This window comes from Podarcis melisellensis (assembly GCF_964234715.1).
Source record: "Podarcis melisellensis genome assembly, chromosome: 18".
Taxonomy (NCBI): Eukaryota; Metazoa; Chordata; class Lepidosauria; order Squamata; family Lacertidae; genus Podarcis; species Podarcis melisellensis.
The window spans coordinates 5,385,805-5,401,673 of record NC_138536.1 but is presented as its reverse complement, the minus strand read 5'-3'; the positions used below and the strand labels follow the sequence as shown (position 1 = coordinate 5,401,673).

Here is a 15,869-nt window from a genome sequence, read left to right as displayed (position 1 = left end):
ACCACACCAGACCCAAACCCAGACCCTCTCCACAGATAAATTACAGACACCATCCAGTAGCCAAACCATGGTGGCACCTCCGGATGCTGCACCCCCCTGCAATCCCTACACAGATCTGGCTGACACAGGCCACAAAACCACAGCTCGCCCCTATACACGAAGCCAAGCCAGAGCACAACTAAGTGCAGTACAGCCATCTTCTCAGAAAAACTCTTCACAAAGTTCAAGAGGTCAAGACACAAAGACTTTAGCAACTAATCCACACCTAATGACCCACCTAAGTGGTACTCAGGATATCACTCAAGAAATCACTCAAGATATCCCTCAAGTAATTAAGGAACAAAAGAAGAAAAGGCACACTAGCCTGGGAACTTCCTCTCTGCCCAGAACATTGGAGGCTATACACCACACCCCCTCAACAGTATTTACAGGAACTCAAACACTGAGATCCTGCTCTGTTCCAGTAACAAGAAGCCGAAAGCACCAGCCTGAAGATGACGAGTGAGACCTCGTCGAAACGTCGCCTAGACACCCCAACTTTTACACGGGAAGACACCCGAGGACACCAAAACCTGCATATATATATATATATATATATATATACAGTTTAGAGACTACAAAAGAAAGCAAAGGAATTAAACAAAACAATACAAAAACAAAGACACTACATAACACTAACTCTAAAACTAACTCAAAAACAAAGACACTACATAACACTAACTCTAAAACATTGAATTAACAAAACAAAACAAAAACAATTTAAAACACATCCAATAATTTCAATATCTTATCTTTCATTCACTTCTTTCAGCGACCTCCTCACACCTCCCTTTTTGTGTTCCACTTCAATTAACTGTTTCAGCAATTCCTTTCCATCTTCCTCTGTTTTCTGTCCTGTAATTTATCTTAACATGTTCTAACCTTATTTTTTCCCTTTAATACATTAATAATCTATTTGTACTTAGTTCCTTATAACATTTCTACTAAAGCCATATAACTTCATTCCAACATTTTTCTAACATTCATTGATTTTACAGTATTTCTGCAAATAGTATTTAAACTTTTTCCAGTCTTCTTCCACCGATTCTTCTCCCTGGTCTCGGATTCTGCCAGTCATTTCCGCCAGTTCCATATAGTCCATCAACTTCATCTGCCACAGAAAATGCCTTAAGCGGAAGGAGATGTTGTTAAATGACAACTCTCAGAGCTCCTCACACCCCTTGCTCCCCACACCCAGTATCCCAACATCTGGCCCTAAGGTTGTATGTTGCCACCCCTTTTTCTATGGGGCATATGGGACAATAGAGAAATGTGCAATTATTCTTACAGATTTTTGTCTCCTTGCAGAAACCCTGGTTCTGGGACCACCGCGAGTGTTGGGTCAGGTATCCACAGCAGGTAAGCTGCCGAGAAGCTTCCGATAACCTTCTCGAATTAATCGGGATGGAAAAGATCTCTACACATCAGATGAATACTTTCTGCACTAAGAATCTGCTACAAGATTGTCGCAAGAGCGCCTGGGCTAAAGTTGTCTATCGGACACTTCACTCTTGTGGTTTTATCCCCACAACAGCTACTCACTTTGGGTTTTAGTAAAGCAAACAGTCCAATTTGTCAGCGCCTAAATGATAATCATGGACGCGGGTGGCGCTGTGGGTTAAACCACAGAGCCTAGGACTGGCCGATCAGAAGGTCGGCGGTTCGAATCCCCGCGACGGGGTGAGCTCCTGTAGCTCGGTCCCTGCTCCTGCCAACCTAGCAATTCGAAAGCACAGCAAAGTGCAAGTAGATAAATAGGTACCGCTCCGGCGGGAAGGTAAACGGCGTTTCCGCGTACTGCTCTGGTTCCCCAGAAGCGGCTTAGTCATGCTGGCCACATGACCCGGAAGCTGTACGCCAGCTCCCTCGGCCAGTAAAGTGAGATGAGCGCCGCAACCCCAGAGTCGGTCACAACTGGACCTAATGGTCAGGGGTCCCTTTACCTTTACCTTAAATGATAATTGAGCGTCAGAACAACTGGGCCACAATAAGGAATTTTTGCCCATGGCATGACTATTTTCCACCTTCCCATTTCGACTCTCCGGCACCCTATCTGCATAACCTAGCAATTCTAAAACATAGACGGGATTTTACTCTCGCGAGATTGAATGTACTGCCCTCAGCTGGACTTGAGGGGCGATTCCAACAGATTCCACACAAAAAACGCTTCTGTCCCTGTGGAGATGGCAGTACCGAATCGGTGGCGCATGCCCTTCTGGCTTGCCCTCTTTTTAAAGACTTGAGGAATGAGATTATCACCCCTCTTTTATCGTCCATTCCGGGTCGCCAAACCACTGCCACAATGTCCTTTCTCTTGGCAGATCAAGATGAGCAGGTGACAGCAAAGGTGGCAAGGTTTTTAGCTGGGGCAATCAGAATAAGATCCACTATTTGACTATCGATTCAAAACCCTAAAATGCGTTTTATATAATTGACTTTTTATTTCTATTCTTTGTTTATCGTCGTGTTGCTTTACAGGGGTGCCCAAACTTTTTTCAAAGAAGGCCGGATTTGATGAAGTGAACATGTGTGAGGGCCAACCAAAGTTGCTGAAGTTTCAGGATTGAAGTTGTTGAGTTTTTTAGGGTTGAAGGCTGAATTAGGCCCCCAAAACAGACTTTGGACATGCCTGCTTTATTGCACTACTATTTTAATGCTGCATTTTAATCTTGTTTTTAAGTTGTAATAATAATAATAATAATAAATTTTATTTATATCCCGCCCTCCCCAGCCGAAGCCGGGCTCAGAGCGGCTAACAACAGTAAAACGATAAAACATTCTAAAATCATTTCATTATAAAATTAATTCCAATCAAATTAATGGCAACCATTGGGCTAGAGGTTCTGTGACGATTGCCAAAGGAGGGAGTCAGGCTGTGCCCTGGCCAAAGGCCTGGTGGAACAGCTTTTCTAAAGATTTTTTTTAATTTTGTACGTTTTTTTAAAGCTTTTAAAAAGTTTTTTAAAGTTTTTTTAAGTTGTATTCATTCAACTTGTTTTTATTATTGCTTGTGAGCCGCCCTGAGCCCGGCCTTGGCTGGGGAGGGCGGGGTATAAATAAAAATTATTATTATTATTATTATTATTATTATTACTATTACTATTACTAAGAAATGCAAATGGACTGAGATTCCAGACCGGGGCCCTAGGGCAGCCCCACGCAAAGCCCACGGCGGTAATCTAGTCTTGAGATGCGTTTTCAGATTTTCTGGAATAACGTTCCTTCTCTCTCTCCTTCCTACGCCTCTCGTTTTTGGCTCCTCAGCCTCTCCTCCCCTCCATCTTCAGCTACTACATGCTGGAGTTGTCGTTCTATTGCTCGCTGGTCTTCACGCTGCCTTTCGACATCAAGCGAAAAGTGAGTAGAAGCATTGGGGGGGGGCAGTCAATCAAGACCCAAACCAGATAAGAAGTGCCTCTGTCCCTATAAACCGTCCCAGACTCTACATTCATCCTCTGAGTCCCTTCTTTATGGGCCTCGTCCATGAGAGGTCCTGAGGGCGGCAACACGAGAACGGGGCCTTTTCTGCGGTGGCCCCCCGTCTGCAGAACGCTCTCCCCGGGGAAACTCGCCGGGCGCCTTCCTTGCCTGGCTGTAGGCGCCAGGTGAAAACCTTAAGGACTCAAGGGCATCCTGATCAAATTTGCAGATGACACCAAACTGGGAGGGGTGGCTAACACCCCAGAGGACAGGATCACACTTCAAAACGACCTTGACAGATTAGAAAACTGGGCCAAAACAAACAAGATGAATTTTAACAGGGAGAAATGTAAAGTATTGCACTTGGGCAAAAAAAATGAGAGGCACAAATACAAGATGGGTGACACCTGGCTTGAGAGCAGTACATGTGAAAAGGATCTAGGAGTCTTGGTTGACCACAAACTTGACATGAGCCAACAGTGTGACGCGGCAGCTAAAAAAGCCAATGCAATTCTGGGCTGCATCAATAGGAGTATAGCATCTAGATCAAGGGAAGTAATAGTGCCACTGTATTCTGCTCTGGTCAGACCTCACCTGGAGTACTGTGTCCAGTTCTGGGCAGCACAGTTCAAGAAGGACACTGACAAACTGGAAGGTGTCCAGAGGAGGGCAACCAAAATGGTCAAACGCCTGGAAACGATGCCTCATGAGGAACGGCTAAGGGAGCTGGGCATGTTTAGCCTGGAGAAGAGGAGGTTAAGGGGTGATATGATAGCCATGTTCCAATATATAAAAGGATGTCACCTAGAGGAGGGAGAAAGGTTGCTTTCTGCTGCTCCAGAGAAGCGGACACGGAGCAATGGATCCAAACTACAAGAAAGAAGATTCCACCTAAACATTAGGAAGAACTTCCTGACAGTAAGAGCTGTTCGAGAGTGGAATTTGCTGCCAAGGAGTGAGGTGGAGTCTCCTTCTTTGGAGGTCTTGAAGCAGAGGCTTGACAACCATATGTCAGGAGTGCTCTGATGGTGTTTCCTGCTTGGCAGGGGGTTGGACTCGATGGCCCTTGTGGTCTCTTCCAACTCTATGATTCTATTTTATTCTATGATTCCCCCGATGAATACCACATTTACTTGAACACTCGCTTTTTTCTACCTAATTGCCGTATTTTTCGCTCTATAAGACGTACCAGACCACAAGAAGCACCTAGTTTTTGGAGGAGGAAAACAAGAAAAAAAATATTCTGAATCTCAGAAGCCAGAACAGCCAGAGGGATCGCTGCGCAGCGAAAGCAGCAATCCCTCTTGCTGTTCTGGCTTCTGGGATAGCTGCGCAGCCTGCATTCGCTCCATAAGACGCACACACATTTCCCCTTACTTTTTAGGAGGGGAAAAGTGAGTCTTATAGAGCAAAGAATACGGTATGTTTGCGGAAATTAAGGCACGCATTGGCACATTTAAATTCGCCAGCAAATACCTCTGGGTGGGTTTCAAGGTTCTGGAAATTAAGATGCACATTAGATTTGATGGCGCATTAGACTTGAGTCAATAGGGCAGGCATGGCCAAACTTCACCCGCCAGCTGTTTTGGGACTACAATTCCCATCATCCCTGACCACTGGTCCTGTTAGCTAGGGATGATGGGAGTTGTAGTCCCAAAACAGCTGGAGGGCCGAGTTTGGCCATGCCTGAAATAGGGTACAGTGGTGCCCCGCAAGACGAACACCTCGCAAGACGAAAAACCCGCTAGACGAAAGGGTTTTCCATTTTGGAGGCGCTTCGCAAAACGAATTTCCCTATGGGCTTCCTTCGCAAGACGAAAGCCCATAGGGAAATCTCCAGGGACAGCGGGGAAGTGCAGCGCGTCTTCCCCACTGTCCTCAGACCTCCTCCGAAGCCTGGCGATGGGGCGGAGAGCCCTCCTCCCCCAGCCAGGCTTCGGAGGGCTCCTCTGAAGGCTGGCGATGGGGCGGAGAGCCCTCCTCCCCCCGCCAGGCTTCGGAGAAGCCCTCCGAAGCCTGGCGGGGGGAGGAGGGCTCTCCGCCCCATCGCCAGCCTCCTCCGAAGGCTTGCGGTGGGAGGAGGGCTTTCCTCCCCACCGCCAACATTCAGAATGCTGTTCTGAATGTTGGCGGTGGGGAGGAAAAACCCTCCTCCCACCGCAAGCCCCGGAAACAGAGGAGAAGCGCTGCGCGCCTTCCCCTCTGTTCCCGTACCTGTGCTGAAGGCTTGCGGTGGGGAGAAAAGCCCTTCTCCGCACCGCCAGCCTGGCAAGCGGTCTCCATAGGAACGCATTAATTGATTTTTAATGCATTCCTATGGGAAACCGTGCTTCGCAAGACGAAAAACTCGCAAGACGAAAAAACTTGCGGAACGAATTAATTTCGTCTTGCGAGGCACCGCTGTAATATGAGGAGATGAATGAATGAGCAAATTAATTTAATTTGGGTATGCAGAAGATATTGAAAATACATTTAAGGAACCGCAGAAAGAGGGGGAAGGATGTCAACTTTTGAAATGTCAAACTGATGAAATGGATAAACTTATTTTTACTATTCTTATCTTCCGCATTCCCTAATTCATTTAATATGCTCCTTTAAATTAACCGCTTTAAATATATACTCTTGTGAAACTGCAGGTTATTACAACGATTCTGCTAATGTTTTTATCCGTTTGCAATTTATCTGCAAATGCTCAGTAAACCATTTCCATTCATTTATAAAAAGATTTCTTATCTTGATTTCTTATTCTGCCGGTACGTTTCGCCATTTCTGCATATTCAACAAGTTTTTTTATCCATTCTCCCTTTACTGGAAGTTCTTTCCACTTTGGGGCAGGTGTCATTCTTGCCGCTGTAGTAGCATACATGAATAAATTTCTATACAATATAGGTAGTTCTGTCCCTATAATTCTCAAAAGAAAAGCTTTTGTATACGTATATGATGTACATGTACATGTATATATATTTATATATCTATATAGATAAATATAAAGATATATAGATATCTTATATCGGGTTAAGTACTTAATTCGTTCCAGAGGTCCGTTCTTAACCTGAAACTGTTCTTAACCTGAAGCACCACTTTAGCTAATGGGGCCTCCTGCTGCTGTCGCGCCGCTGTTCTCATCCTGAGGCAAAGTTCTTAACCTGAAGCATTATTTCTGGGTTAGCGGAGTCTGTAACCTGAAGCGTATGTAACCTGAAGCGTATGTAACCTGAGGTACCACTGGATACGTTTTTGCCAGTTAGATACCAACGATATATCCATCTCACATCCTCAGCCGTTCTGTTATGTACTGAAGTTCTCACCCTGGGCCAGCAGGGGGATACTGTAGATAGTTATGCAAATAAGGGATCGAAAGTGACGTTCAGTGATTGGATAGCTTTAGAAAGTTGCTACAGTAGCGTTGTACTGGAGCTCTATATAAGCAGGCTGACTGAGCCCTTCAGTTCAGTTCTGTTCTGGCCTGTGAATAAACAAGAGCTGTTTGAAGAATCGCTGTGTCGTCTGATATGTTCACCCACAACTTAACACGATCCATTGCTGTTTCCTCTTCCCCCTCCACTACAGGACTTCAGCGAGCAAATTGTCCACCATGCGGCCACGATTTTCCTCATCAGCTTCTCCTACTGTGCCAACTACATCCGCATTGGGACCCTCGTCATGGTCATTCACGATGCGTCCGACTGCTTCCTGGAGGTAAGCGACGCCGCAGCCCCAAAAGGAGGGAAACCCGGAGGGGCTGGCCTACCCTGGTGGTTTGATGCATCCAGGGCTGTCTTTATCCCCGTGAGAGAGTGAGCTCCCGTTGCTCTGTCCCAGCTCCTGCCAACCTAACAGTTCGAAAGCACACCAGTGCAGGTAGATAAATAGGTACCACTGCGGCAGGAAGGTAAACGGCATTTCTGTGCGCTCTGGTTTCCGTCACAGTGTGCCATTGCATCAGAAGCGGTTTAGTCCTGCTGGCCACATGACCTGGAAAGCTGCCTGTGGACAAATACAGTGGTGCCTCGCAAGACGAAATTAATTCGTTCCGCAAGTTTTTTCTTCTTGCGAGTTTTCGTCTTGCGAAGCACGGTTTCCCATAGGAATGCATTGAAAATCAATTAATGCGTTCCTATGGAGACCGCCTTCAGACCAGGTCCGGGGACAGACTATCCGCAGCTTGGAGGGCCCTGCGGGGAACTCCTGCAGGGCTCCCCAAGCTACAAATGTCTGCCCCGCGCGAGGCAGCCCTGCGGGGAACTCTTCTGAAGGCTGGCGGGGGAGAAGGGCTTTCCTCCCCACCGCCAACATTCAGAATGCTGTTCTGAATGTTGGCGGTGGGGAGGAAAAACCCTCCTCCCACCGCTGCGCGCCTTCTCCTCTATTCCCGGACCTGCCACCGCAAGCCTTCAGGACAGGTCCGGGAACAGAGGAGAAGGCGCGCTGCGCTTCCCCGCTGTCCCCGGAGATTTCCCTATGGGCTTTCGTCTTGCAAAGCAAGCCCATAGGCAAATTCGTCTTGCGAAGCCGCTAAAAATCGGAAAACCCTTTCGTCTTGCGGGTTTTTCGTTTAGCGAGGCATTCGTCTTGCGGGGCACCACTGTACCGGCTCTTTCGGCCTGAAAGTGAGATGAGCGCCGCAACCCCATAGTCGCCTTTGGCTGGACTTAACCATCCAGGGGTCCTTTACCTTTATTTTTACCTTTACCTCTGGGGCTCCCTGGTTTCCACCCACCCCAAAGGACATAAGCCACCATTGCAGTTCACTGTGATCTTTGGAGTTTGCACTGAAAACTCAGAGAAACTTTGCAGTCCGGTCACAAGCTGACCTGTAGTTGCAAAGGAAACCTCACCTGAGCGTTCATTTGTGTCCCTCTGTTGTTTTCCTCCCCCCTCCCATCTCTCCCCGCACCCTTCTCCAGCCCACGAAGATATTCAACTATCTGAAATGGCGTCGTGTGTGTGACATCCTTTTCCTCACTTTCTCTGCTGTTTTCCTTTTCACCCGCCTGGTTATTTTCCCCTACAAGTAAGTAAGACACCTTCAAATATCTCAAGGACTGGAAAATGGTTTTCCCCCTGCTCTGGTGGGTGGGACATGTCTGTTGTTGCTTGGTTATTGTTGTTTTGCACACCGCTTAGAGAGATATATTAAGCAGTATAGAAAGGGACGCGGGTGGCGCTGTGGGTTAAATCACAGAGCCTGGGACTTGCCGATCAGAAGGTCGGCGGTTCGAATCCCCGCAATGACGGGGTGAGCTCCCGTTGCTCGGTCCCTGCTCCCGCCAACCTAGCAGTTTGAAAGCACGTAGATAAATAGGTACCGAACTGGTGGGAAGGTAAACGGCATTTCTGTGCGCTGCTCTGGTTTCACCAGAAACGGCTTAGTCATGACCCAGAAGCTGTACGCTGGCTCCCTTGGCCAGTAAAGCGAGATGAGCGCCGCAACCCCAGAGTCGGTCACGACTGGACCTAATGGTCAGGGGTCCCTTTACCTTTAATCAGTATAGAAATCAACAAATCAGTCGAATAATCTCTATTGACAAGCTGGAATGTGTGCCGAGCACAACCAGGCCTCTAGAAACTAAGCCTTATGAGGAATGATTGAGAAAGTTGCGTACGTTTAGCTCAAGGAAGACGCGATTGAGATATTATATGTGATAGGGATCTGAAGGGCTGTTCTATGGGAGATGGAGCAGTTTCGTTTTCTCCGAAGGGTGGGACCCGAACCAATTTATTTATGTTATACAGTGGTACCTTGGTTCTCAAACTTAATCCGTTCCGGAAGTCCGTTCCAAAACCAAACCTGAAACTGTTCTTAACCTGAAGCACCACTTTAGCTCATGGGGCTTCCCACTGCCGCCAGAGCATGATTTCTGTTCTCATCTTGAAGCAAAGTTCTTAACCTGAAGCACTATGTCTGGGTTAGTGGAGTCTGTAACCTGAAGCGTATGCAACCTGAAGCGTATGTAACCTGAGGTACCGCTGTATTTAAAATGCATCTCTGGGTTATTTGTGGGGCATAGGAATTCGTTCATTATTTTTCTGTCAAAATATAGTCCGGCCCCCCACAGGGTCTGAGGGACAGTGGACCGGCCCCCTGCTGAAAAAGTTTGCTGACCCCTGACTTAGACAATCGATGTGCACATTTTTACGACTCGCTTGTGGTGGAAATTTCTTTTAAACTGTATTGTTGTTCTTTAACTGATGGCAGACTAAAGGAAGGGCTGCTGAATCCTATTGTTGTTATTAATCCCTTCCTCACAGGGTCATCTACAACACGTATTACTACTCAATGGAACTGTACCAGCCTTTCTTTGGCTATTACTTCATGAATGCCCTTCTGATGATTCTCCAACTTCTCCACATCTTCTGGTCTTTCTTAATCATCCACATGGTCTACAAGTTTGTCAAAAGTGGCACGGTAGGGACCGAAATTGGGCGAGGGTCAGTGGGTGGGTGCGACCGTTTGCCTAAGTTAAATTATACAAGTTTCAATGGAATTGTTTATTAATTGTTTTTCATTATCGATGTTCTGCTGTGGGATGTAGCCGACCAAGTTCTACTCAAGAGTAGAAATTCACGGGCCTAAGCTAGCCCGCTATTTTCTATGTGCCTACTCTGAGCAACAGAGGCTGCAACCCTTTATAGCTTAATTACAAGTATAGAATGCGGCAGCTAGACTGGGGACTTGGGAGCGGCTGCCGAGACCACATAACATCGGTCTTGAAAGACCTACATTGGCTCCCAGTACTTTTCCGAGCACAATTCAAAGTGTTGGTGCTGACCTTTAAAGTCCTAAACGGCCTTGGTCCAGTATATCTGAAGGAGTGTCTCCACCCCCATCGTTCTACCCAGACACTGAGGTCCAGCGCCGAGGGCCTTCTGGCGGTTCTCTCCCTGCGAGAAGCCAAGTTACAGGGAACCAGGCAGAGGGCCTTCTCGGTGGTGGCGCCCGCCCTGTGGAACGCCCTCCCACCAGATGTCAAAGAGAAAAACAACTACCAAACTTTTAGAAGACATCTGAAGTCAGCCCTGTTTAGGGAAGCTTTTAATGTTTAATAAGTTATTGTATTTTAATATTCTGTTGAAATATTAAATTTTTTAGATGTCTTCTAAAAGTCTGGTAGTTGTTTTACTCTTTGACATCTGGTGGGAGGGCGTTCCATGGGGCAGGTGCCACCACCAAGAAGGCCCTCTGCCTGGTTCCCTCTAACTTGGCTTCTCACAGCCAGAAGGCCCTCGGAGCTGGACCTAACTGTCCGGGTAGAATGATGGGGGTGGAGACGTTCCTTCAGGGATACAGGACCGAGGCCGTTTAGGGGTTAAAAGTCAGTACCAACACTTTGAATTGTGCTCAGAAACGTACTGGGAGCCAATGTAGGTCTTGCAAGACTGCTGTTATGTGGTCTCGGCGGCCGCTCCCAGTCCCCAGTCAAGCTGCCGCATTCTGGATTAGTTGTAGTTTCTGGGTCACCTTCAATGGTAGCCCCACATAGAGTGCATTGCAGTAGTCCAAGCGAGAGATAACCAGAGCCTATCTCTTTGACATCTGGTGGGAGGGCGTTCCACAGGGAGGGCGCCACCACCGAGAAGGCCCTCTGCCTGGTTCCCTGTAACCTGGCTTCTCGCAGTGAGGGAACCGCCAGAAGGCCCTCGGAGCTGGACCTCAGCGTCCGGGTAGAACGATGGGGTGGAGACACTCCTGACAATGGGAGATTTCTGTGGTGTCCTTGCTGCTTAAAGCATGGGCTGATTTTGTTCAATGGTTCATCCATCCCTGGTCAAGGAGTACCCCTTGCCAGTGCTCCAAATCGAACCGCACGATGGGGGAGAAGGAAAGGGGGAGCCGCCGCCGTTGACCAAAGCTGTTTCTCTCCCGGCAGATGGAGAAGGATCTCCGGAGCGACTCGGACGAAAGCGAGAAGGGCGACGACGAGGCAGCGCAGGTGAAGGAAGCCAAGAGGAATGGCGCCATCCACTCAGAGCCCAGCGGCAGCTGCATCAGCAAGGAGGCCCCGCTGCAACTGAACGGCCGGAGCCCCGCCGCCAACGGGGACGCCAAGACCAGATAACTCGAGCGAGGCGCCATCGACTGCCCAGCCCCTTAACCAACCCTGCCCCTGTGTCCATACCAGCTTGTTTTTCCTCATTGTAGGCCCGCGAGGGCGTGAACATAGCCTTCTAGCTGAATCCTCTGCTCCCTGCAGGAACAAGAAAACAAAAACAAAGGACTGTGCTTCTTTTCGCAATATTATCCTGTGGGCGGCGTCACTCGCCGCGAGGTCTGGCGGGGAGGGGTGACGTTGGGTGGAATGTAAAAGCAGCCTTCCCCCGTTCTATTCAGCCGGTCCTGAGTACAGCTTGGCAAGGCTGCTGGGTGGGCGAGGGACCTATTCGAATCCCACCCAATCGGTTGTTTTCGTTTCCGCCAGCTGGAAAAGCGGGCGGGTTCCACAACAAGGGACCCCAGCTCCTCAATCAAAAGGGGTGGGAGTGGGAGGCGATGACGTCTTCGCGGAAGCTGGGCCGAGCCTCCGTCCCGAGGGCACGCGGAGATGCGTCCTAAGGCGACGCGGGTACCGAGTCCTCGGTCTGCCTGGGGTTTTTTTTTTGCGGTGGGTTGTGGGGTTAGCCAAGAAGGAGGAGGCAAGTCGTTGGTGGGTCTCCGTTGGACAAAGGATGCTGTTGAAGGCCTGTGTTTTGAAGCCGCGCTCCAGGAGAGGGAGCGAGAAGGACACTGCTGTCTCTTTGGGGAGAAGAAACGAGAGGATGAAGGGATTTTGTTGTTGTCGCTGCTGCTGCTGCCGCTGTTGCTTCTTGTGAGCGTATTACGTCTGTGTTGAGCGGACCACTGGCTAATCCCGAGGAAAATGAGCCAGGATTGGACCTCTTCCTGAGCACGGGTTGCGGGGGGGGGAGCACAGGGGAGAGGTGGGGTCCCCATTCCAGTGACCTAGACAGGGAGAAGGTGCACTAAACTGCTGGAACCAATAAACTCATTGCAGATAAGAAAAGCAAAACAAAAAGCAGAAAACTATTTGCCTCCATTTTAATCCACTCGCTCTTGGCGCACCCCCGTCGGAAACACGAATAATAATAATACATTTTTATTTATATCCTGCCCTCCCCAGCTGAAGCCGGGCTCAGGGCGGCTAAAAACAATAAAATAATGCAACCTTCTAAAATCATTTCATTAAAAAATGACTCCAAATCAAATGGATGGCAACCATTGGGCTGGAGTTCTGGGAAGATTGCCAAAGGAGGGAGTCAGGCTGCGCCCTGACCAAAGGCCTGGTGGAACAGCTCTGTCTTGCAGGCCCTGCGGAAAGATGTCAAGTCCCGCAGGGCCCTGGTCTCTTGTGACAGAGCGTTCCACCAGATCGGCGCCACAGCCGAAAAAGCCCTGGCTCTGGTTGAGGCCAGCCTAACCTCACTGTGGCCCGGGATGTTTTTGTTTGAAGACCGTAAGGTCCTCCGTGGGACATACCAGGAGAAGAATCATCTTCCCCTCCGCCCCCTCCTTCCACCATCACCACCACAGTTTCGGCTTGTGCGCTATGAGAAACGCACCCTGCGTGCGCTCAGAGGCGCTCTCGCCGTTCTTAAATGTACCCAGATTGAATCCCAATGGGATCTTTAAAAAGCTGGTTTGGAGAGCTGCCAGAGGATGAGGCGTGTGAGTCTGGCCTGACGACACAGCCCGGCGCAAGGGGTTGGGTTGGGGGTCTTTGCTGCACAATTTCCATGGAAGGTAAGACCGTGAGAAAAGGGGTGGCTGGATTTGGCCAAGAGAAGAGATCCATCTGAGTTTAGGGATGAGGAAGGTGAGATGTTCTTGAGATCCTATTCGGCCCCATCGTCTCTGACCAGTGCTGGCTGATGTTGAAGGTCACAACCATATCTGAAAAGCACCGGGTTCCCCAGCGTACAGTTTCCAAAAGAGGACAACCAAAATAGGAAGCCCTACAGATAGACTGAGATGAAAACAAACAGCCCTTGTCTGTCCCCTACAACTTCATTCATGGGGTAGGAGAACTGAAATATTTATTTTTTCACATCTGGCAATCCATTCAGCCCTTTGGTTTCAGATAGAGTACATGGGTAGATGAGTCTAAAAAACATGAGACACAAATTTTCATGGCTATGGTGTCTTGTTGACCAGAAGTAATGTATTTAGCGTCAACTCTGGAAATATATGCTCGATGCTGACCAAATTGTAAGCTTCCTAGAGGAAAATATACGTCAGGAGGCTTAATGTGGTCAGAATTAAGTACAGTGGTACCTCGGTTCTCAAACTTAATCCTTTCCAGAAGTCCGTTCCAAAACCAAAGCGTTCCAAAACCAAGGCGCGCTTTCCCATTGAAAGTAATGCAAAACGGTTTAATCCATTCCAGACTTTTAAAAACAACCCCTAAAACAGCAATTGAACATGAATTTTACTATCTAATGAGACCATTGATCCATAAAAAGAAAGCAATAATCAGTCAGTCAGTAGATGAACTGGGTTCCACACAGTCACAAAAAGAAAAAGAGCCATAATACATAGCAAAAACAGACAGACCTCAGCATGGCACTCAAACTGGGAGCGTAACATTCAAAACAAAAGCGTAAGACTCAAAACGGAGCACGTTTGGCTTCCAAAAAAAGTTCACAAACCGGAACACTTAACTTCCGGGTTTGCAGTGTTTGGGTTCCAAGTTGTTTGAGTACCAAGGCGTTTGAGAACCAAGGCACCAACTGTAGTCACTTCCAGAGTTAATTCTAAATACATGACTTCTGGTCAGTGTGCTGCCATAACCACAAAAGGGCTGGGAAAATTGAGCCCCAGGTTTCTGAGACTCGTCTACCTATGTACTATCTGAAACCCAGGGTTTGCCAGATGTTAAATACGTTGGCATTGTTTTCAGCTGTCCTTGCCGCTTCATAGATCTCTTTTTTTAAAAAAAACAGCACCGAGGTTCTCTTTACCTTTGGTCAGTAATTGGCATTTCCATAAGCAAAGTTCTGCTGGAATCGGAGTGTCAGGCCAGGATCAACCCCTTCCGTTCATTTCAGTGGGCCTTTTATAGGAGAATGCCCTGGTGGATTGGGCCCCGAAGGAGAGCTGCTCTTGGGATCCTATTCCACTTCCGGGACCAACATATATTGGTGGGGGTTGGGGAGAGACCAGAACAGATTCCAGTAACGAATCTAGGGGCATTCACACACACAAAAGTGCAAGCATCTCATTGCGAGCCGTCAAATTCCACCCGCTCCTGCATGCCAGCAACCCAATATGCTGCGAAGTACTAACTGCTGCTGCATGTTGGCTGTCGGACACCGCTCCATGTCAGGGAGGAGCTACCTGTTAACTCTTGGCGAATGCACGTGTAACCAAACAATGCAAAATATACTGTAACCGGGGACCTGGTCTGGGAGGTTGATTCTAGAATGGGATATAGATGCCATCATGACCTGTCTAGCTGCTTCTGAACAGACTAATATGTGTCTTTCCTCAAAATTACCACTGGGGGGAGCCGCCGATTTTCCATCAAGGCAAGATTAAAGGACTTTTCCCCCCTTCCACCAACAGGACTGTGATGTCGATCTTATTAAAAGTGCATTGATTTAAGAGTCAGCAATGCTTTTTGGGGTTCCCGTTGTGGCATGTGGTGGCTGCTGTGAGAACAGGATTCTGGACAAGATGGGCAGAGTTCTTTCTTTGTTCTCATATTCTGCTTTTATAGATCGGGAGAGAGGCCACGGCCCCAGACACAGAATTATAATTTGCACTTGGGATGCAAGAAGTACAGTTCAAGGTGTGTCTTCCAATGGGCAGTTTCCATTCCAGCTGGTCATTCTTTTTTAAAAAAAAAAAAACTATTATTTAACCTCTAAGCACTATTCACATATATATTTTAAAACATTCTAGGCATGATTAATAATAATAACAATAATTTATTATTTATACCCCACCCATCTGGCTGAGTTTGCCCAGCCACTCTGGGCGGCTTCCGATCAAGTATTAAAAACAATACAGCGTTAAATATTAAAAACTGCCTTCAGATGTCTTTTAAAGAGAAGATAGCTGCTTATTTCCTTCTCATCTGAAGGGAGGGCGTTCCACAGGGCGGGCGCCACCACCGAGAAGGCCCTCTGTCTGGTTCCCTGTAACATCACTTCTTGCAGGGAGGGAACCGCCAGAAGGCCCTCGGCGCTGGATCTCAGTGTCTGGGCTAAACGATGGGGGTGGAGACGCTCCTTCAGGTATACAGGACCAAGGCCATTTAGGGCTTTCAAAGTCAGCACCAACACTTTGAATTGTGCTCGGAAACGTCCTGGGAGCCAATGCAGATCTCTCAGGACTGGTGTTATGTGGTCCCGGCGGCCAGTCCCAGTCACCAGTCTAGCTGCTGCATTCTGGATTAGTTGCAGTTTCCGGA

The 15,869-nt window shown here is 48.1% G+C and overlaps 1 protein-coding gene and 1 long non-coding RNA gene across 4 annotated transcripts in view; both read left to right on the top strand.

Annotated features, from left to right (window-relative positions):
* The window catches only part of CERS4 (ceramide synthase 4), a 108,159-nt gene extending 95,678 nt beyond the window's left edge, over positions 1-12,481 (top strand). For all 3 annotated transcript variants that reach the window (XM_081895748.1, XM_081895747.1, XM_081895746.1), the window contains exons 6-11: positions 1,348-1,398; positions 3,304-3,396; positions 7,030-7,158; positions 8,367-8,473; positions 9,712-9,868; positions 11,331-12,481. In XM_081895748.1, coding sequence (XP_081751874.1) covers positions 1,348-1,398; positions 3,304-3,396; positions 7,030-7,158; positions 8,367-8,473; positions 9,712-9,868; positions 11,331-11,519 — 726 coding nt within the window. In that variant the 3' untranslated portion in view covers positions 11,520-12,481. The remainder of the gene's footprint in view (positions 1-1,347; positions 1,399-3,303; positions 3,397-7,029; positions 7,159-8,366; positions 8,474-9,711; positions 9,869-11,330) is intronic.
* LOC309361037 overlaps positions 1-15,058 on the top strand; it is a 46,582-nt gene extending 31,524 nt beyond the window's left edge. The window contains exon 2 of the long non-coding RNA XR_014164321.1: positions 14,191-15,058. This is a non-coding gene — a long non-coding RNA (uncharacterized lncRNA). The remainder of the gene's footprint in view (positions 1-14,190) is intronic.
* Positions 15,059-15,869: the final 811 nt, after the last annotated feature.